The 21,405-nt window shown below is 39.4% G+C and overlaps 1 protein-coding gene across 1 annotated transcript in view; it reads left to right on the top strand.

Annotated features, from left to right (window-relative positions):
• The first annotated feature begins 8,563 nt into the window (after window positions 1-8,563).
• The window catches only part of CCDC38 (coiled-coil domain containing 38), a 47,663-nt gene continuing 34,821 nt past the window's right edge, over window positions 8,564-21,405 (top strand). Inside the window, exons 1-4 of the mRNA XM_047067295.1 lie at window positions 8,564-8,603; window positions 12,307-12,407; window positions 13,568-13,733; window positions 19,174-19,238. Coding sequence (XP_046923251.1) covers window positions 8,564-8,603; window positions 12,307-12,407; window positions 13,568-13,733; window positions 19,174-19,238 — 372 coding nt within the window. The remainder of the gene's footprint in view (window positions 8,604-12,306; window positions 12,408-13,567; window positions 13,734-19,173; window positions 19,239-21,405) is intronic.

The following is a 21,405-nucleotide window of genomic DNA, read 5'->3' as shown; positions in this document are numbered from 1 at the left end:
CTTCCTGAAGGATAGGTTGGACCGGCTCCTGGATCCGAACTCTTGGAGGTAAAAGTGGTTTCAGCTCAGTGCCCCCCTCACCTCCCATCCTCACACCCAGCTGTGACTGGTGGGCCTACCCTCAATTTGCCCCCCAGGTTGGAGACAGGATCAAGTTTGTTTACGGAAGATGGTCTGTAATTCTCACCGACATCTCTTCTTGCCGATCAACTGCTGTGAAAACACTGGCAGGCACTGGGTTTTAAGTTTCTTAATCATTTTATTTTGTTTAGACGCTTTTATTAGAAGATCTGTGTTAGATTGTGGAACTTACAAAGACGGGAAAGGCACTTTCCCTGCCCAGCAAAGACTATAATCAAAAGGAAGGCATTTGATAAACACGAATAACAGACCATAAACGCAGGCTGAGACCTGTAAGACCATAAAATGTAAAAGAAAGTCAATTTAGTGTTACTTAAAATCCATTTAAAAACAAAGAAGAGAAAGCAAAAAATCCTTTAGATGAACAAATTAGTAAGAATATACTTTAGCTCTCATATTTTGGCCATTCAAGAGAGAAACCAATTGGTAGGAAAGAGAGGAATTCAATAGAGAATGTGAATAAAAGAGACCCGGGTGTGGGGGGGGGGGGGCATATATTCCTCACAGCTCAGACACATAATCACAAACAGATGTGTGTGTCTATACACAGTTTTTTTTTAATTTTTTTTAATGTTTATTTTTGAGAAAGAGAGCATGAACAGGGGAAGGGCAGAGAGAAGGAGACACAGAATCCAAAGCAGGCTCCAGGCTCTGAGCTGTCAGCACAGAGCCCTCTGTGAGACTCAAACCCACCAACCTCAAGATCATGCTTGAGCCGAAGTCTGATGCTTAACCGATTGAGCCACCCATGCTCCCCTATAGTTTTAAAGAGAAATGTATAATAGAGAAATAATACAAGAGAAATAGAAATAGTGAAAAGCAAACATAAAGTCATAATTCATAGAAAAATATTAAAATTTTATATTATAAAATTTTTGCTAAAGATTTGAATCTGTTACATTTTGCAATTACAGGCCTATTTGCAGACTTATGAAGTTGTAGACATAAAGGAGAGGGTAAAATTATAGGAATATAGAAGGCTTTGGGGTTCGATAAACTTGTCTTAATCCTACTCTGTTACTTATGAGTTGTTTGACCTTGGGAAATGTACTTAACTTTCCTAAACCTCAGTTTTTTCATCCATTTTCTCATGCCTTTTTCTATTTTATGGATTTGTTTGAGCTTTATATAAGATGAAATGTAAAACACTTTGCCCAGTGCCTAGCTCAAATTATAGGTGTACTTGTTATTATACTACTATTCATTTTAATCCTGTTACTTGTCTTACGAGTCAATTAAGTTAAAGATTTCAGCCACTAGATCCCCTGCTGGGTTCACAGAATGTACTATGAACTTAAAGCTTACAAGTTTGGGGGAAGTCTAAAAGAAATAGTCATTCTTTTCATGGGGGTTTTTATTTGTGAGTGAACTGAGTGCATCAATTACAGTCCAGATATACAACATTGCCTGAAAAGCCCCTGCAGACAAGCAAGAAGGATAAGAGAGAACTTCTCTCCTCCTTGGTCATTGTTAAATACTTAATTATAGATAATGTCCTTCGCAATAACCAACATCCCATAGCACTTCTTAGTTTACACAGTATTTTTCACATCATCTTACTCACATTGGCCGACTTCTACTCCTGTACTCTTTCTTCCTCTTGACCCCCAGTAATTTTTTTTTTTCAGTTTGCAAAAGGGGCAGTCAGAAATGTCAATAGAAAAGCCCACACAAAATACGCCAGCAAGGCCTTAAAGGTCAAGCTGAAGGTAATTTCCTCATCACTGTGCTCTGCTTCTGACCTAATCAAGAGAGGCAGATCATTAAGCAGGCCAAGGACCTAGTGGTTCCTGGCTCTCAGGTAAACAAAAAATTGCTAGTTCTGGTCTCTCCACACCATCCAAGGACACAGTTCACAGCCCTTTCTCCTAGTATTTGTCCAAGTGGGTGGGAAGGAGGTGGGAAAAAAAAAAAAAAACAACTGAAAGCCATTGAGTATGAATGTGTCTAAATCTTTGCATATGGGAGATAAACAAAGCTTTTTATCTCCTACTGAGAGACTCTGGAAATCCATTTTCACTGAGTTATAAAGAGAGTTGAGAAAATCAAACACAAATTGCTCTGAATAGTATCTGGGAGATACTGTTATTGTCCATTTTAGGAGTTGGTCTCAGACTTTAGGATTAGGCATTATAAAACCCCATTCTTCTTTTTCCACTTCCATAAAGCTTGGAGTGTTCAGAATGCGCACAAAGGTGGGTCAGGTTCCCCAAATCTACACTGATATTGCTGGTAGAGTCCTCTCAAATGAACCAGTTTCAGGAATTTTAGTTCAGGGTTTCTTACAAAAATTGGTTATCAGTTATCTCTCCTATTCTTGTCAAATGCTGGCAGTTATTCACGAGGCAGAACAGACTAGAAAGAGGAAAGATCTGGATATCTACCTTGAAGAAATGATAGGCAATTATTTCCCTATCAGCACACCATAAGTAGGCACACTGCATACCTTACCTGTGCTTGAAAACTGCAACGAGCCTGTAAGAAAAGTATTCGCTTCCACACCTGATGTAAGAAGAACCTTATGGAAGGTGCATTGAGTTTAATAGGATAAACCTAAGAAGAAAGTGCTGATAAGAGGCAGAAGCAGGATTTAAACCGACCTGCCATCAAGGTTAGGGTCTTCCCACGGTGTCATCCATGTTGCCCCTGTGATGATCCACATCAAAAAATTTGACTCAGTGGCCACATATAATTGCATAGAGGAAGGCTAGTATTGATTTAATCAGCCAGGATCGGCGTTCACTTGGAAGAACAGTATATTTTACACCCATGTCCCCTTAGACATCTAACATATCTCACACATAACATGTTCCTAACTGAAATGTTGATCTTCCCAATTTATCTTCCCCCCACAGCCTCTCTGTCTCCATTCATGGAAACTATCCTTTTTCTCTTGGGCTCTTTATCTCATACCCCACATCCAAACATCAGCCAGTCCTATAGGCTCTATTTTCCAAACGTATCTAGAATCAGACCACCTCTCACCTCTTCCACTACTGTCCCCATTATCTCGTGCCTCCCAATGACTGTAGCCTCCCAACAGGTGTCCTTATTCCACCCCCATCCCCTTGTACAGTCTCTTCCCAGGTCAGCCATCAGAGTGGTTCATTACAGATTCTCATTTCACTGAAGAAATGACCCACAGAGCCCTTGCTATCTCTCTGACTTCATCTATCACTCTCTGCTTTGTTCACTATGCTTAAGTCCCACTAATCTCCTTGCCATTCCTCAAACACACCGGGTATCCTTCCTCTTTGGAATGCTTTCTCCAAGTACTGCTATGGTACTTACTGTGCATCTGATGCTGTCCATAGTGAGGGACACATGTTAACTCACCTAACTATCTCATGAAGTAGGTGTTATTCTTATCAGTCCTTTTGAAAGATAGGGAAATTGAGGAGCGCCTGGGTGGCTCAGTCAATTGAGCATCTGACTCTTCATTTCAGCTCAGATCATGATCCCAGGGCCGCAGGATCAAGCCCTGTGTCAGGCTTCACACTGACAGCTCGGAGCCTGCTTGGGATTCTTTCTCTCTCCCTCTGTTCCTCTCCCCTGCTCATGCTCTCTCTCCCTAAAGTGAAAGAAAGAAAGAAAGAAAGAAAGAAAGAAAGAAAGAAAGAAAGAGAAAGAAATGAAAGATGGGGAAATTGAAGTGTGAGAATTAAGGAGCACAATGAAAGTCCATGCTCTCATTATGCTTAATCACTAGCTTATGCCACCTCTAAAAATGATGGCTTGAAATCACACACCACCATTTTTTAATGTTTATTTTTGAAGGAGAGAGACAGCGCATGAGCGGGGGAGGGGCAGAGAGACACAAAATCCGAAGCGGGCTCCAGGCTCTGAGCTGTCAGCACAGAGTCCAACGCGGGGCTCAAACTCATGAACCATGAGATCATGACCTGAGCTGAAGTTGGACACTTAACTGATTGAGCCATGCGGGTGACCCCCAACACACACACACACACACACACACACACACACACACACCACTATTTTGAAGCCTTAGTTTTTTCTGAGTTCTTCATCTTTTTCGTCTGTCGGAAGTTGGATTTGAACAAATACTTTAGATGTGAACTTGCAGGTATTTGCTATGCAGTCCAATGACATTTTCCCTCGATTTCAGTACAGAGCTTTTTTTTAGTCATCGTGCTATTTTTATTTTGCACAACAAAGACATTCATGGCGTTGGCTTCCCTTTCCTGGTTGACACATCATATTGGTTTAGTTCAGAGAACTTTATAATCCCTTCTAGGAATAGCCAGTTCTCTTCTTCTCTCTTATGTTCTTTACCAACCCTTCATTGATCAATAGGGAGATTAATATGTACAGGAGTACAGAGCTATAACAGCTTTTAGAGACTACTGATTCCATTCAATGTTCTATGAGTTACTAGAAAGATGGAATCAGAGCAGATACCTGCTATTGGTTGGCTTAGATGACTGGGAACTTCTGGTTTTTCTGAGTGAGAAAGTGCCAGAACCCATGGATAAAGATTTTTATTGCAGGTAGACTTGGGAGAAGTGAATGAAAGTGGGGATGGATAGGGGAGTGAATGTAGATAGATAGAAGAATTAAAAGATTAAAGTATGTCAAGAGAGAAGTGAACAGAACCAAATCTTAGGGATTTGGAGGAGTGCTGAGTATACAAATATAAGAAAATCCCCTACAAATCTTAACTATTGGCCATCCAATAGTAAATCAATTTTTTTATGGGCCCATGAAATTTCCACTATCAGAATGAATCCACTGCCTGTGAAAAATGTCTTCAGGGATGCCTGGCTGCCTCAGTTGGTTAAGTGTCTGACTTCAGCTCAGGCCGTGATCTCACAGTTTGTGAGTTTGAGCCCTGCATGGGGCTCTTTACTGCCAATGCAGAACCTCTTTGGATCCTGTCTCCCTCTCTCTCTGCCCTTCCCTCACTTGTGCACTCTCTCTCTCTCTCTCTCATACAGATAAACAAACATTTAAAAAATCTTCAGTAATCTGAAAAGTATAATATCAATGATGTAGGTTTTTGTTAATCTTGTCTCTATTATAAGCTTTAACATATGGGGCACCTGGGTGGCTCAGTCAGTTAAGCATCCAACTTTGGCTCAGGTCATGATCTCACGGTTTGTGAGTTCAAGCCCCGCATCGGGCTCTGTGCTGACAGCTCAGAGCCTGGAGCCTGCTTCAGATTCTGTGTCTCCCTCTCTCTCTCCCCCTCCCCGCCTCTGCTCACACTCTGCTTTCTCTCTCTCTCTCAAAAATAAACATTAAAAAAAAATTTTTTAAGCTTTAATGTAATTTCTTTTCTCTTTTTCATTTTCATAATCACTGAAAGTAAAATCACATTCTAATGAGCAAATATTAGTGCAAAATTTCTCCCACTTACTGAGTTTGGTCTGCATGCTAGGCACCCTGCTTGGTTGTTCATATACATTGCATCCTCATGAAAGCTTTAAGGGGTGAGATTATATCCCCATTTTTTGGAATAGGAATCTGAGGCTCAGAGATGCTAAATAATTAAATGTAGGTTCCATGAAGAAACTGTGTTTTTTGTCTGTTGTTGTTTTTAAATTGTCCTGTCTCTGGCAGCCAGAACAGTGCCTGGCACATAGTAGGTACTCAATAAATATTTTTTGAATGTTAAGTGATCTTGCTCACACATCTGTAAATGTCAAACCAACAGGCTTCTCCATTCCAAAGTCTGTATCTTTAATCACCTGCTACAAATGCTCCTGGGACTCTTAGCTCTTCAAGGTGGTTCTTTGAGAGAACTGAGGCAAAATTTAAATAAGGAGCTACCGGTGCCTGGATGGCTCAGTTGGTTAAGCATCTGACTCTTGATTTCAGCTCAGGTCGTGATCTCACTGTCTGTGAGTTTGAGTTGGAGCCCTGAGTGGGGCTCTGCACTGACAGCTCAGAGCCTGCTTGGGATTCTCTCTCTTCCTCTCTCTTTAACCAACTCTCTCTCTCTCTCTCAAAATAAATAAATTAACATTTAAAAATAAATAAATGGGCAACCTGAAACAGGATGTTTGTCCCATTGTTCCTGTTGCGGGCACACCTTTTTTTTTTCTTTGAATTTTTATTTAAATTCTAGTTAGTTAACATACAATGCAATATTGGTTTCAGGAGTATAATTCAGTGAATCATCACTTACATACAACACCCAGTGCTCATCGTAACAAGTGTCTTTTTTTTTTTTACCATTTTATTTACTTGTTTTTAAATGTACATCCAAGTTAGCATATAGAGCAACAATGACTTCAGTAGTAGATTCCTTAAGCCCCTTACCCATTTAGCCTACACCCCCCCACAACCCCTCCAGTAACCCTCTGTTTGTTCTCCATATTTATGAGTCTCTTATATTTGTCCCCCTCCCTATTTTTATATTATTTTTGCTTCCCTTCCCTTAAGTTCATCTGTTTTGTCTCTTAAAGTCCTCATATGAGTGAAGTCATATGATATTTGTCTTTCTCTGATTTTGCTTAGCATAATACCCTCTAGTTCCATCCACATGGTTGCAAATGGCAAGATTTAATTCTATTTAATTGCAGAGAAATACTCCATTATATATATGCCACATCTTCTATATCTATTTATCCATCGATGGACATTTGGGCTCTTTCCATACTTTGGCTATTGTTGATAGTGCTGCTATAAACATTGGGGTGCATGTGTCCCTTCAAAACAGCATACCTGTATCCCGTGGATAAATACCTAGTAGTGCAATTGCTGGGTCATAGGGTAGTTCTATTTTTAATTTTTTGAGAAACCTCCATACAGTTTTCCAGAGTGGCTGCACCAGTTTGCATTCCCACCAGCAATGCAAAAGAGATCCTCTTTCTCCGTATGTTTGCCAACATCTGTTGTTGCCTGAGTTGTTAATGTTAGCCATTCTGACGAGGGCACACCTTTTAAAAAAAATTTTTTTTTAATGTTTACTTATTTTTGAGAGAGAGAGAGAGACAGAGACAGAGACAGAGAGTGGGGGCAGGGGGGACAGAGAGAGAAGGAACCACAGAATCCGAAGGAGGCTCCAGGCTCTGAGCTGTCAGCACAGAGCCCGATGAGGGGCTGGAACTCATGGATCATGAGATCATGACCTGAGCTGAAGTCTGATGTTCAACCAACTGAGCCACCCAGGCACCCCCAGGCACACGTTTTTATATCAAATACTAAACATCCTTTTTCCTCCCTGATGAAAATATCATTGATACTTTTTTCATTGTAAAAATTATACAAACTCATTGAGAATAACACAAAAAAGTATAAAAATTCAAGAACAGGATTAGGGTGAAGCAAGTCAAACATTTGCCTTTGGTGCAAAGCCTAAAGGGGAAGGCAAAAACAACATTTTTTAAAAATTTTATTTATTTTGAGAGAGAGTGCATGCACATGCGTGAGCAGGGGAGGGGCAGAGAAAGGGGGAGACAGAGAATCCCAAGCAGGCTCCATGCTCAGCATGGACAAAACCAAACATTTTAATTCACTATTTTTTAAAAATAAAAATTAATGCAAAAATTCCACGATGAACAAAATATCAAAAATGTAAATACAGACAAGATCTGTGGGCCAGGACGCGAGTGTGACAAGTGAGGCACACACTCTCAGGGTCACATGAATTCACAGTCGAATCCTGTCTGTATTTAAAGTTTTAATATTTTGTTCACCATAGATTTTTTTCCTGCATTATCTTGGAATTTTTAAAAAACTTGCATTGACATGTTATTTATCTTGATAACTGAGTTTGGGGGGCTACTTCCTTAAATTTTGCACCTAACCTTAATCCCACACCTGATAAAAATGAAAGGAGAGTTTGCTCCAAATCAAAGACAACAACTATTAATGTTTGGCTGAACAACTTTTAAAGCATCTGATTTGGCCTGTGTTTTTTAAAACCCACACCATTCCCACCATTTTGAAATATTTTGTTTTTTACTTTTAATATATTGTTAACAGAGCTAAACAGTGACTACAGCATCGTTTTGAAGGGCCACAAGGCGATCCATGTTATGGGTACCCCATAGTTATTTAATCAATTCCCTGTTTATTAAATAACATGTCAACAAATATTATTGTACATACATTTTTGCCCACTTACCTGATTATTTTCTTGGGATAAGTTCCTAGATTTGGAATTGCTGGGTCAAAGAGTTTATGCATATACTACTTTTAAAAGCAATGAAGGCTATTTGGAACCACTGGTTGTTGAATTTAGCCTCTTTATACAAGGTTTATGGAATTTATTTTTTTTAAGTTTTTATCTGAATTCCAGTGAGTTAAAAAAAATTCCAGTTAACATGCAGTGTAATATTAATTTCAGGAGTACTATTTAGTGATTCAACACTTCCATACATCACCCGGTGTGCACAGGTTTACAGAATTTATTTTTAATGTATTTCCTTTTCTTTGGACAGGGCCAGGAGACAAAATGTCATCATATTTTTTGCCGATACCACTGACTCCTGAAGGTAAAGAAGGAATCTGTCAATGAGTTCTTGCTTTGTGCCTGGTATGGTCAGTCTCCATGGTAGACTTGGGAGAGTAGGAAAAGGAGAATGCCACAAGACAAGCATCTTTCTATGTAAAGAGTTTATAAATGGCCTGCTGAGAAAGTTCTCTTCCACTTTTTAATTCTGCAAAGACAAATCCCCACATCAAAAGGGCATTAAGTTGTCATACTTAGCTAGTTTGCTAGGGAATTTCATGACGTAAAACAATTAACTCAATTATTTGTCATAATAAAGGACATGAATAACTACATCTTATCAAAATCTGTCCTCTCCTTTCCTTATCCAGCCTTTCTCTCCTCCTCCTGCTTCTTTACAGATATACAAGGAATTCATATTTATTGGTATAGAAGAATAAATTCTTTTTCACTTACAAATTTGACAAAGATTTGAAAATTGGGTAATGCCAAGAGTATGTTACAGGTAATAAGCATTCCACAGGCATTTTCCCTGGGCTAGGGGAAAGTCATACAATGGATTCTCCCTCAGAAACTCCCAGAGAAAACCAAACCAATGCATTCAGTTCAGGCCTCCAGAACTGTGAGAGAATAAATGTCTGATGTTTTAAGCCCCTTAATTTGTGGTGATTTGTTATAGCAGCCCTAGTTCTATGTGACTAGGATGTAATTCAGGTGGGGAGAAAGGTTGGCTAAGAGCCAATGCTTATAGTGAGTTTATAATTCAGGAAACTTGCTACAGCAAGTTGAAGGTGGCCCTCCAGAATGGTGGTAGCTGTCTGTGTCCCTGCCATGTGACCTTATTTGGAAAAAGGGTCTTTGCAAATGTAGTGGAAGTATCTCAAGATGAGATCATTCCAGATATAAGGTCAGTCCTAAATCCAATGACAAGTGGAAAAAATAGAAGAAGGCCCTGTGAATGGAGGCAGGAGTTACACAGGCAGTGAATGGCTGAAGCCACCAGAAGCTGGAAGAGCTAAGGTGGAGCCTTTGGAGGGATTATAGTCCTGACGACACCTTGATTTTGGACTCCTGAACTCCAGGTCTGTGAGAGAATAAAGTTCTGTTGTCTTAAGCTGCCAAGTTTGTGGTAATTTAGTGGGGCAGCCAAAGAAAATTAATATACTTGGTATTCAGAGTTTTAGTTTTTCTATTTCTCTATAACCAAAAAGAATTTGGCTTGGGAGTTGGAAGGGAAAAAATATCTTATCAATCCAGGATACTTAAACTTGGTCGGAGGGGATTTAAATCAGGCATTTACAATTTTAAGCCACCTAGGGTGAGGTGGACATTAAGTTTGTAAGGTTTTTCTTAGGAGGAGAGAAAGTTGGTGGAGGGAGAGATGTCCAGCCTACCAATGCCTCACCCTTTGGAAGACATCAGTGGTCCCATCCTGGGATGTCAGGTCCAGCTCTGGCCTCAGAGTGGTGGTATAGGGTACAGGTCATAGACTGGCAATGCCACTCAACCCCAAGTCCGTTTGGGTCCTTGACTTCTGTTGTCTCCTCCTGAGCCTCAGTCTGTTGGCTCTGCCCTTCCATACTCCTGCTGTCTCCAAGCCCAGCTGCCTGGACCTACCCTCACCTGTCTTTGCTCATGTATCACAAAGCCTAAAATTTCATGTATTGCATTGACATCTTTGAGTTTCACAGATCCCCAAAGGTCGAACTGTAAGTCTCCCTGTTCTTGCCAGATTCGACCTCCACTCAGTGAGAAAGGTTCCCCACCTAGCTATTTTCCCCATCAACTGGACCAGTTACACCCCACTGGTCTTCAACCTAATGGGTTTCATAAGTCAATTACATCCTGTTATGGGAAGCAGGGGGCATCTTATCCTCTTATTACTACAAAGCCTGTCTCCTGCAATCCCTGCTGTTTCACTCTGCTCCTAAGTGCAGTCATGATGTGATCCTATATGGTAGGCGGTGTCTTCCTCCCCTGGGCTGGGCATATAAGGGAATAATAAACTGCTGTCTATCTCATCAGTCCAGTGTTGAGTGTCATATGTTCATCCATCTCATCCTATTTAGGGCAAGGGATCCTTCCTTTACCCACAAGGTGAATAGGAGGTGATCAGAAAATTCCACATTCCATGTTGAGCCAAAGGCTTCTATTCTGTAATTTTCTTTCTTCCTAATCCATTACCTGCAGAAAAATGTGCCTGAGTTTTCTATCCCAGACACTGCCACTTTCCCAACTGAATCCCTGGGCAAAGAGCCAATTCTCAGGCAGCCTATAAACTCCAGACCAATAATTCCCAGCCCTGCTGGGAATCTCTTAGCCACTTGGAGAAGAGTGTTGCTTTCAAGACATTCTGATATTTGGGGAGGTGAGAGTAGGTACAGGGGCTGGGGCAGAGAGGAGATGTGTCTTCAGTTATCCTTTCCTTTTCACTGACTTAAGGTAACAGTTCCAAGCTCCAGTATTCCTGTTTCTGGCCAGTGGTATTTAAAGTCAAAATTTCCACCCCCAAACATTAGGAAGCAAGAAAGAAAGAAAAAGAGAAAGACCTTTTATTATTTCAGATTTTATAAATAAAAACAAAAAATCCATTCAGAAATTCAGTTGACTTCTCTCTCCCTCTCTTCCTCTCCCTTTCCATCTCCCCCCCCCCACCCCAACCCCTTTATAGCCAGGCTTCTTTTTTTATTAAGTGTACAAGTGTGTGGTTTGTATTCACAGATATTTGCAACCATCACCACAGTCCATTTTAGAACACTTTAATCATCTCAGAAAGAAACCCTGCAGTCCTTAGCCGTCACCTCTTACCCTCCTCCATCTCGTCTCCAGCCCTCAGCAACCACTAATCTACATTTTGGCTCCATGGATGTGTCTATTCTAGACATTTCATGAAATATAATGGAATCTTATAATGTAGGGAATTAATGTGTCTTTTGTCACTTAATATATTTCCAAGTTTCGTCAGTCTTGTATTATGTATCCTTCTTATGGCCGATTATTATTCCATTGTATGGATATACCACATTTTGTTTAGCCATTCATCAGTTGATGGATATTTGGATTATTTCTATCTTTTGACCATTATGTCTAATACTGCTATAAACATTCATGTACAAGTTTCATGTGAACGTACATTTTCATTTCTAGGAGTGGAATGACTGGGTCACATGGCAACCAGATGTTCAGCTTTTTGAGGAACTGCCAGTTTTCCAAAGTGGCTGCACTATTTTGCATTCCCACTAGCAGAACGTTTGAGATTCCAATTCCTCTGATCCTCACCAATACTCATCATTATCTTTGATTTTTTTTTTTTTTTTGAAGACTCTCGAGTCTGGACTGAGGATGTCCCTAAGGACATTGGCTGTGTCTATTGCTGCTGACATGGTGGTATAAGAGAATGTAGTTGTATTTGTAGTGATGGAAAGAAGCAATATCTTAATGCCTCAAAATATGATCCCACTATCTTGTAATTGGCCCACTTATCTATTCACACAACAAATACAGACTTATCCCCCTTGAAGTACTAAGCACTCTGCTTAATGCCATGGGAAACAGACAGATGAGCTGTGTCTTCTGCCCTTGAAATCCAGGCCCTGCATCCCTGCCTCAGTTGGGGAGGCAAAGGCTGCCTGTGTCCTCCTCAGAGACCCACCTATCCACTTGCTGTGCCCTGGCTAAGGGGAGCCTCGCCCTTCTGGTCAACAGAGCAGGGATGACAGATGTTTCTCTTTCCTTTTTTTTAACAGATAAAGGAAAAGAAGGCTCAGTCAAAAAGGAAAGGCCATATAAGATCTTTTTCAAAGATCTCTTTCTTTTCAAAGAAAATGAAGTGGCAGCAAAGAAAAAGGTAAAGTTTTGTTAAAGCCTAAACCCAATTAATGTTAGAAACCTATCCTCCTATCTATCACTTTTATTAATTTTGCTGGGTTAAGACATGGAGTCAGATGTCTGTGTATGCATTGCACACTGTGCTGGAGTATAAGCACACACAAAAGGAACATCATCTAACAGTAAAGACCTAGGGATCACCACCTACTGGGGGAAGACAGATGCACCATGACAATGGCATATGACAAGTATGGTATACCCCACTTCACTGATTCTAATGTTCATATTTTTTTCACATTTTCTCATTCCTGAAATTGGGATCCAGCATATATAGATGGGGTGCCATGCATAATTGGCAATGCATAAAGTGATAGTGCATCTACAATAAGTGACATCTTAGACTTGATAAAATACAGTAATAGAGGCATACAAAAGAAATGTAGAGAAAGGAGTGCCCATCCTTGTTGGAGAGAAGGGCGGTGGTGGTGATGGTGGTGGTGTGTGCCTTGCACTTAATCTCACTACTTATATTATTGTACCTTATATTACACAATTTGGATTTCATAAGGTTGGCTTTCCTTATTCCTAGAGGTAAAGATTGGTTATAGGATTTTTAAAATCCTAATTAGAATGAAAAAGTATCTAGAAATGCTCACTAACTGATTCATCTGTAAGGTGATGGTTTCATGCTTGAGTTGTATAGTTTTATTGAAAATCCAAAATTAAATTGAGCAAAGATTCTGAAACTGAAAGGCTGATTTCTTCCTGTCTACTGGAGAGGTCCATTTCCTCTCAAGTTTTCAATTCAATTCCACAGAACCAGTCCTTTCAAAATAGTGGAATTTCCAAGTTACCTGCAGTTTGGGCAAGATAAGATTAAAAAATGAAAATGAAAATAAAGCCAGAGCACTTTCCAGTCTCATATTTGTGATGTACCTGTTTGGGAAATGTTGAATGTCTTTATATCTGTGCTCAGCTTCCTAAGAGAAGGAACTAAAAATTAGAGCCAGTCCTTCAGAGTTAAGAACTCAAAGTTGCTTGTTTAATGTATCACTACTGAGAAATATATCAGTAATGAGAACAAGACCTTTTGTAAATGAAATTTTTATATATGATCACTATTTTTAAAGACAACATTTTATATAGTAAAGATTCCATTAAGCTTTTCCACTTGGGCAGGAAAAATTTATAAACCGCAGCATGAGAGTCTACCAAAAGTCTACTTTTTCATCTCGAATGAAGAGTCGTTCACACCTGGGCCAAAGAGCATTCTACTCTGACACAGCTGGTGACTCATTTGAAAAATTTGGGCTAGATCCCACTCTTATTCTCAGATTAACAGAAGGTAAGTCTAAATTACTGGTTAAGAACATTGTTTTGAATATTTACTGTTAATGTCAGGTTTGGGGGCTTTTCTGGAGGTAAAAAAAAAAAAGTATACTATCTCATACTATGGTGGGGAAGCCTTTGTAAATGGGGGCTGAGAGTTGGGAGAAAAATCTATGTTAAATAAGAAAACACACTTTTCCAAGAAATAGACTGTTACTCCTTTTCATGGTTCTAAGGAAGAAAGTTACTCCCAAAATGATACAGTATTAAAGGTTGTGGCATGGGCCATTTAAACTTGTTTCTAGATGTAGAAATATATGAAAACTTTCTAAGAGAAGTCTTGATTTTCCAGGCCATAAAACTCATGTATCCAGAATCAGGATGCTAAGAGCCCTGTTGTTGCAAAGACATAACCTGTTTCAAGGGCACTTGAAGGCAACATGTTGTTATTATAGGCTTTTAATTCTTGCTCTACGAAAAAGGGCAACTTGTTCATCAAAATGTCATGGACATTTCTTACTTATTGAATCAAGACGTGCCTACAAATGACATAGAAAGCAGTTTGAAGCCAATGACATTGCTTTATTAATGCTAGGATGATGGGGGTCATAAAATCTTCCCCCAAAATAAGTTTTGTCCAAATTTTTAAATTAAAATTAAAAGGAAGGAAGGAAGATACATTGAATGCCCAGGATTTGTTGTGGAAACTTAAAAATTTTGGTAACTTTCCCAAATTGTGATAAAAGAAAATCTTTAGGGAACAAAAAAACAAAACAAAACAAAAAAACCAGCCACTTAGGAAAGAACTTTGGAGACTATAATTAGTGTAGAAGAAGAAAGCCACATTATCTCTTTTTAGAAGATCTTAGAGGCACATGTCCTGCACATAGGTGTATGAAAAAGTGCGAATGACAGGCAACATAGTGATATCAGTGACTATACCTCTAGTTGGGAATAGCTAGGTTCAGTAGTGTGCCTCATAGTTTACCTTTGTAGAATGGTGATCCTTAAGTTATCAAGAGCACTTAAAATGATATGGGATATGTTTTAGAGTTCTACACAAAGTGGCCACCTTCAAATATCCTTGTGACACTACCACTTCTGAGACACCTAGCAAGTGTGGTTTTGCAGATGACCCTGTTTAACACCATGCCAGTTGACAGAGTAGTTACTGGCCTCTTAAGGGTAAATGACATACAGTAAACTCTCAAAAAGGAAATGGTACAATTGTTTGGTATTATGCAAGGCAATTTGGGCTCTGTTAACAATGGAAATCAGGTTGTCAGTTTCTGCCAGTTACACAGTTAAGCAATTTGGACATTTTCATTGAAAATAAATCCCCCTCTGACTCTTTCCAATCAAGAGTTGATTTGGTTGAAACCCCCATTTCCCAACCTTACATTTCCTGCCTGGATCCTCATTAGAAACAGACCCACATGATGTGAAATGAGCAAGTGACCCCTACTTTGGGAACCCAGTTATTTTTCTGTATGCAATAGCAGCCAACTGCTAGATCACCTCAAAAAATTACACAGAAACTGTCATAGACAGATTGGTTAGGCTGCATAATAGATGTGTCATTTCCACCTAAATGCAGCTGGCAGCTTCATTTTGGTTTTACTCTCAAATGGCGACACCTCTTGACCACATCCCCAGTGAGTGATGAGGTATTCCGGCGTTGAGGAACACTAGTGCTTCCGGGAGGGCTTTATCATACGTGGTCTCTTTGTCAAAAACCTTCCAGATAGCTAGAAGAGCCAAAATAGGAAACCCACTACAACCAGTCTATTTAGGCATGGAAGAATAAAATCACACCAAGTCAGCCAGATAGTATCATGTTAAAGTAGCCTAAGGTGGTAAGCATGACTATAATATTTACTAAAAGGACTGTATAGAATTTTTTTTTTATCTAAAAAAGCCAAACTCATAGAAACAGAGTGGATTGGTTATTGCCAAGGACTGGGGAGTCGGGAAAATGGCAAGATGTTGATCAAAGGGTAAAAATTTCCAATTATAAGATAAGTAAGTTCTGAAGATCTGACGTATAGCATGGGGACTACGGTTAACAATACGGCATCATATACTTTAAAGTTGCCAAGAGTACATCTTAAATATTCTCACCACCACCACAACAAAATGGTAGTAATGTAAGGTAAAAGGTGTGTTAACTAATCTTATTATGGCAATCATTTTATAATATATGTGTATCAAATCATCATGTTCTACATTTTAAACTGAAACAATGTTATATGCCGATTATATCTCAATACAGCTAGAAAATAAGTATCTGTTCCTACATACTCTGGCATTTCTCTTTGAATTCTAGACAATATTTATCAGTCTCTGTATAAGTTTAGCATACACAGAATTTGTCTCCAAAATTCCTGATTAAAAAAAATCATTCCTTTCATGTGATCTGTGCTCTGCGAGGACAAAAGGAAAAGATAGGATGTGTCATACACTATTGAAATGTTTCTAATAAATTCTATTGGTGAAAAAACAGAAAGGACAGTATAAGATGTTTTTTTTGATGTTGAAATTGATTCCAATTCATCTGACCCATCACAAGTGACCAAATCAAAGCTACAGTAAGCACTTTCATGCTTTTTTTCTATTAAAAATGTTTTTTAAATAAATTGAGACTGAATCTAATCAAACGAACGTGGGAGATTGAGTACATGTTAAATAATACCATGAGGATGCAATCTCATTATAAAAGAAATTCTACAGGGAAATTGATCTGGTTTCTTAAACCAATAAATGGCATGGAATAAAGTGTTTATGGGGGGATGGGGATGGAAGTTATACATAAAAAATTGACTAGGACTTATACCAACCAAAACTGATCTTTCTTTATATTTTAACTTTTTTAATTCTAAAAAGTTATTTTTGAGACAACTGGAGAAATCTGAACCCAGACTAGGGAAAGATGATACTAAGGAGTTGTTCATTTTGTTTGGTATGATAGTTGTATTATGACTATGTTTTAAGACTCTTTTATCTGATGGAGTTACATACTAAAGGGTTTATGGATTCAATGGTAACAATGGTTTGGATTTGTTTTAAAATATTCCAGTGAGGGGCGGGGCGCCTGGATGGCTCAGTCAGTTAAGCGGCCCACTTCAGCTCAGGCCATGATCTCTCACTCTTTCAGTTCCAGCCCCGCATCGGGCTCTGTGCTGACAGCTCAGAGCCTGGAGTCTGCTTCAGATTCTGTCTCACTCTCTCTCTGCCCCTCCCCTGCTCACGTCTCTGTCTCTCTCTCTCTTTCTCTCAAAAGTAAATAAACATAAAAAAATTTTTTTAAAAATTCCAGTGAGGGGGAAAGTGAGGGGTGGCAATAGATGAAACAAGATTAGTAAAATGTTGATTGTGTTGAAGTAGGTGATAGGTACATGGCAGTTCATTTTATGACTCTAATTTTATGAATGTTGAGGATTTTTTATAATCAATTTGTTTATGCATTAAAAAGAAAACTATGTTATAACCAGGTGCTTATTCCTTTCACATATGTTATTTTACTTAATCCTCAACAAAATGCTGTTAGATATTTTTGCTTCCTCTCCTCCTCTGATGAAAATTGCCCAATGAGGTTGAATCACTGATTCAAGGTCACTAGGTGGAACAGAACTCAAACCAATGTCTGACTCCAAATCTTGTTGTTTGTTACCCATAATCACAGAATTATTAATGATTATAATAATCATAATTGCTATTATTACTGACCTGGGAAAATTAAGTGATTACTCGTTCTAATTGTATTTTTAATAATAGCTAGCGATTAAGAAGCTATGATGTGTTTCTTAGCATGTTGCCTCACTTCCTTCTCGCAACACCACTATGAGGTAGAAATTATAGTAATGATCCATTAGGCTACTTTATGCTGTGGTCATAAACCATTTCTAAATTTCAGTGGCTGACAACAACAGAAGTTTATTTCTCATTCACCTTTCAACTTTGGTGCTTTTCATTGGGTCCTGCACTGAAGGAACAACCCCTGTCTGATATGTCGCTGGAGTTATTGCAAAAGGAGAAAGAACCAGTGGTGGTTCTTAAAACTTGTGCTTGGAAGCATCACAGATCACTTCCTCTTGTATTGCATGAGCCAAATCCAGTCAATGGTCAAGCCTGATACGGGGCAGGGTGGGGTGGTAGGGGGGAGATAATCTTCTTACAGAGGGGGGCAGAAAATAGTTTGGAACAATAATACAATTTACCACAATTAGTGTCCTCATTTTTGCTGATGGGAAAACTGAGGCTTGGAGAGGGTGAGTAATTTACTCACATCCTCATAGCTAGTAAGAGGCAGAGGCACAATACGGTCCAAGACTGTGGGCTTCCTTCCTAGTGCATGCAGTACAGGCTCACTGGTCATTTGGGAAACAAGATTTTTCTGAGCATCTGTGTGGTTCAGTCGGTTAAGTGTCTGACTCTTGGCTTTGGCTCAGGTTATGATCTCACGGTTCATGGGTTTGAGCCCTGTGGGATTCTCTCTCTCTCCCTCTCTCTGCCTCCCCAGCTCGGGCTCTCTCTCTCAAAAATAAACTTTAAAAACAAACAGAAAAACACTATTTTCTACTTCTATTTACATTTTAATCAAAAGACTGTTCTATACCACATTCTGGTGGTTCTTCATGAAGTGAACATTATTGAAATGCAGCCTGTGTATAATTTTTCTAGAATGAAGAAACCTTGAAAGGAAACTGATCTTTTTGATTGCTAGATGGTAAAGGTAGTCATCTTTTTCTTTCCTGCCGTAAATTTGGTTTGTGACCCCCAAGAATATTTTGCCAAAGGACTTCAGTTTTATAGCTAGATTGGCCAAAACACTAAGATTTAAAACAGCTCAGTCTTCTTTAGCACAGGCTGAGGAGTCGTATGCCCATTCCACCACATGTTAGCTCTATTATCTTGGGCAAGTATCTTGACATCTCTGAGCTCACATATAGAATGGGGATAGAAATATGTACCTCATTGGGGTTATTGTTAAAATTAAATAAAGTAATCTATTTAAATTGCCGAGGGGCAAATGGGTGGCTCAGTTGGTTAAGTGTCCCACTCTTGATTTCGGTTCAGGTCATGGTCTCACTGACAGTGCAGAGCCTGCTTGGGAGTATCTCTCTCTCCTCTCTCTCTGCTCCTCTCCAGCTCACACACACACACACACACACACACACACACACATACATTCAATCTCTCTCTCTCAAAATATATAAACATTAAAAAAATAAAGTGTCTAATAAAGTTCTTGGAATATGATGGGCATAAAATAAATGATAGTTACTATTATGAAATCAGCTTTTGAGTGATTAGGAAAAATGTTTATTTGAAGGTATAATGATTTTTTAAAGTCAGATACATACTGTATACAGTGATTTAATTACATGGCTTTTGTTTTATACAGGCTTTTGAGGGGTAATGAATTAAACCTAAGTCTATTTCCATTTTCTTTGAAGGTGCAGACGCAAAAAGGACCATTCATGAATTTATTAATGACCAGAGAGACAGGTTTCTGCTGGAGGTAGTAAAAATAATTTCTTTCTTCCTTCCATTAGTCAAATAGAAGACTTCTTGCGTAGCATTGCCAAATTTTCACCTTGACATTTTATTTTTCCACTACAGTCTCCAGAGCTACTGTCCCTCCTATCCTTTCCTAAACAACTCCAGTTGGGCTTTCGTCCTCATCAGTCCACCAAAACTACTTTGTCAAGGTTACCAGTGACCTTCCCATCGCCAAGTTCAATTTGTCATTTCACAGTCTTCCTTTTACTTCCCGTCAGCAGCACTTAGGTCATTTGGTCATTTCTTCTTTCTTGAAATGTTTTTTTTGGTTGGCTTCCAATACCCACTGTCTCTTAGTTCTTCTTCATCACTGGCTGCTCACTCCTTCACAGTTTTCTTTTCCGGTTCCTCTTTTCTCCAATCTCCAAATGTTGGAGTGCCCCAGGGCTCACTCCTCACCCTGTGCTCTATCTACACCCCTCCGGGCCCATGGCTTTAAATTCCGCTTCCCTATTAACAACTTGCAAATTTATTTCTCTACCTGATCCTCTTCCCTGAACTCCAGACTTACAAAGGCAATTACGGTTCTTAACGGCTCCATTTGGATGCCCAATAGGCACCTCAGACTTCACAAACTCAGACTTTCCAAAAGTTTGTCCCTTCTATACTCTTCTCTACCCCTGAAAATCTCCATCTCATGTAGTGATCCCATTGCAGTGAGTAGCAATTTTACGTTTCCAGTTGCTTGGGACAAAAATATTGAAGCTATCCTCAACTCTCCTACTTACAACCCAGCTCCAAATATACTTTCAAATATATTTTTCCCAATATATCCATAATCACACTACTTTTCATGACCTCCCCTGCTGCAACTGTAGTCCACGTCACCAATATCTCTTGTGCAAATTACTGTTATAACTTCTGAACACTGGTCTCCTGCTTCCGCTTTTGCTCCCTACACTCAGTCTGTTCTCCACACAGCGGTAGGAGTCTTTTCTCCACACATGCCCCTCCTCTGCTGAAGACCTCTAGTGACTTATCTGTCCCTGGCTTGTTCTCTCTCTCTCTCTCTCTGACCTCATTCCTACCACTCCCCACCTTGCTCACTCTCCTCTAACTACACTGGCCTCCTTGCTGTTCTTAGGACACACCAATCTTGCCCTTGCTTCAGGGCCTTTGCACAGAAGGCTCTTCCTTCTGGGAGGAACATTCCTGCCTCAGATATCCCCATGATTTGGTCCCTATTTCCTTCCAGTTTCTCTTTAATTTTCACCAAATCAGGGAGGCATTTATTGGCTCTACATAATGGCAACCCTCTGCCTTTGCCCCCCTTGCCCATTGGACCACTTATCCCCCTGTAATGGACTCCCCGCGCCACTGGAATGTATATCCCATAAAAGCAAATCTGTTTATTTTGTTCATTGCTCTGTTAGCACCACTTGAAACAATCCCAGCACACAGTAGGCACTCAATAAATACTTGTCAAGTCAAGTAATGAATGAAATTTGTTTTGTTATAAATCTGGGGTAATTATTGGTATTTCTTTAAAATCTCCTCATTTAAATATTTTAAATTCATTTTTATTATGTGACTTTATAATTTCTTTTTCATGCATGGCATTAAAAACCCAAGCAAATTCTTACATTATGTACTAAAAAAATAAAACCTGGATGTCAAAGTTTATTTTGGGATCTAAACAGGGCTCTTGGAGGCTGGTTAAACACCCCTACCCTTGGGCAGCTTGGAGAAATGTGTTATAGGCATGGCAGGGAAACCTGATTCTTTCCTGCTACTTCCTAATGGAGGAGACTTTGTGACTACAGACAGCACAATTTCTCAATGCCCAGAAATACTGGAGGGCTATTGTGGATAATACCAGATGGACCTGCTCTTTGGAGGGACATGTAGCTTTTTTCATTTTTATTTTTATTTCTTAGCATAGAGCTACTTTTGATTTGTGGGGCACAGCCATTTGGGAACAATACTGAGCTCTTCATAAAAGTGAAAGAAAGGAAACAGTCTCCTGGTGGTCCCCAAATAAATTCCCTCATGAGATAAAGGCTATATAGTCTCAAGACTTGGCATGCTTTTATTTCTTTTCCAATGTTTTATTTTTATTTTTGAGAGGGAGAGAGCATGAGTGGGGGAGGGGCAGTGAGAGAGGGGGACAAAGGACGGGAAGTGGG

The sequence above is a fragment of the Lynx rufus genome, unplaced genomic scaffold (genome assembly GCF_022079265.1).
Source record: "Lynx rufus isolate CCGP_SWC_20201006 ecotype Redwood Valley unplaced genomic scaffold, mLynRuf1.p SCAF_7, whole genome shotgun sequence".
NCBI classification, from domain to species: domain Eukaryota; kingdom Metazoa; phylum Chordata; class Mammalia; order Carnivora; family Felidae; genus Lynx; species Lynx rufus.
The sequence above is the reverse complement of the archived record's forward strand: the minus strand, read 5'-3'. Positions and strand labels throughout refer to the sequence as shown.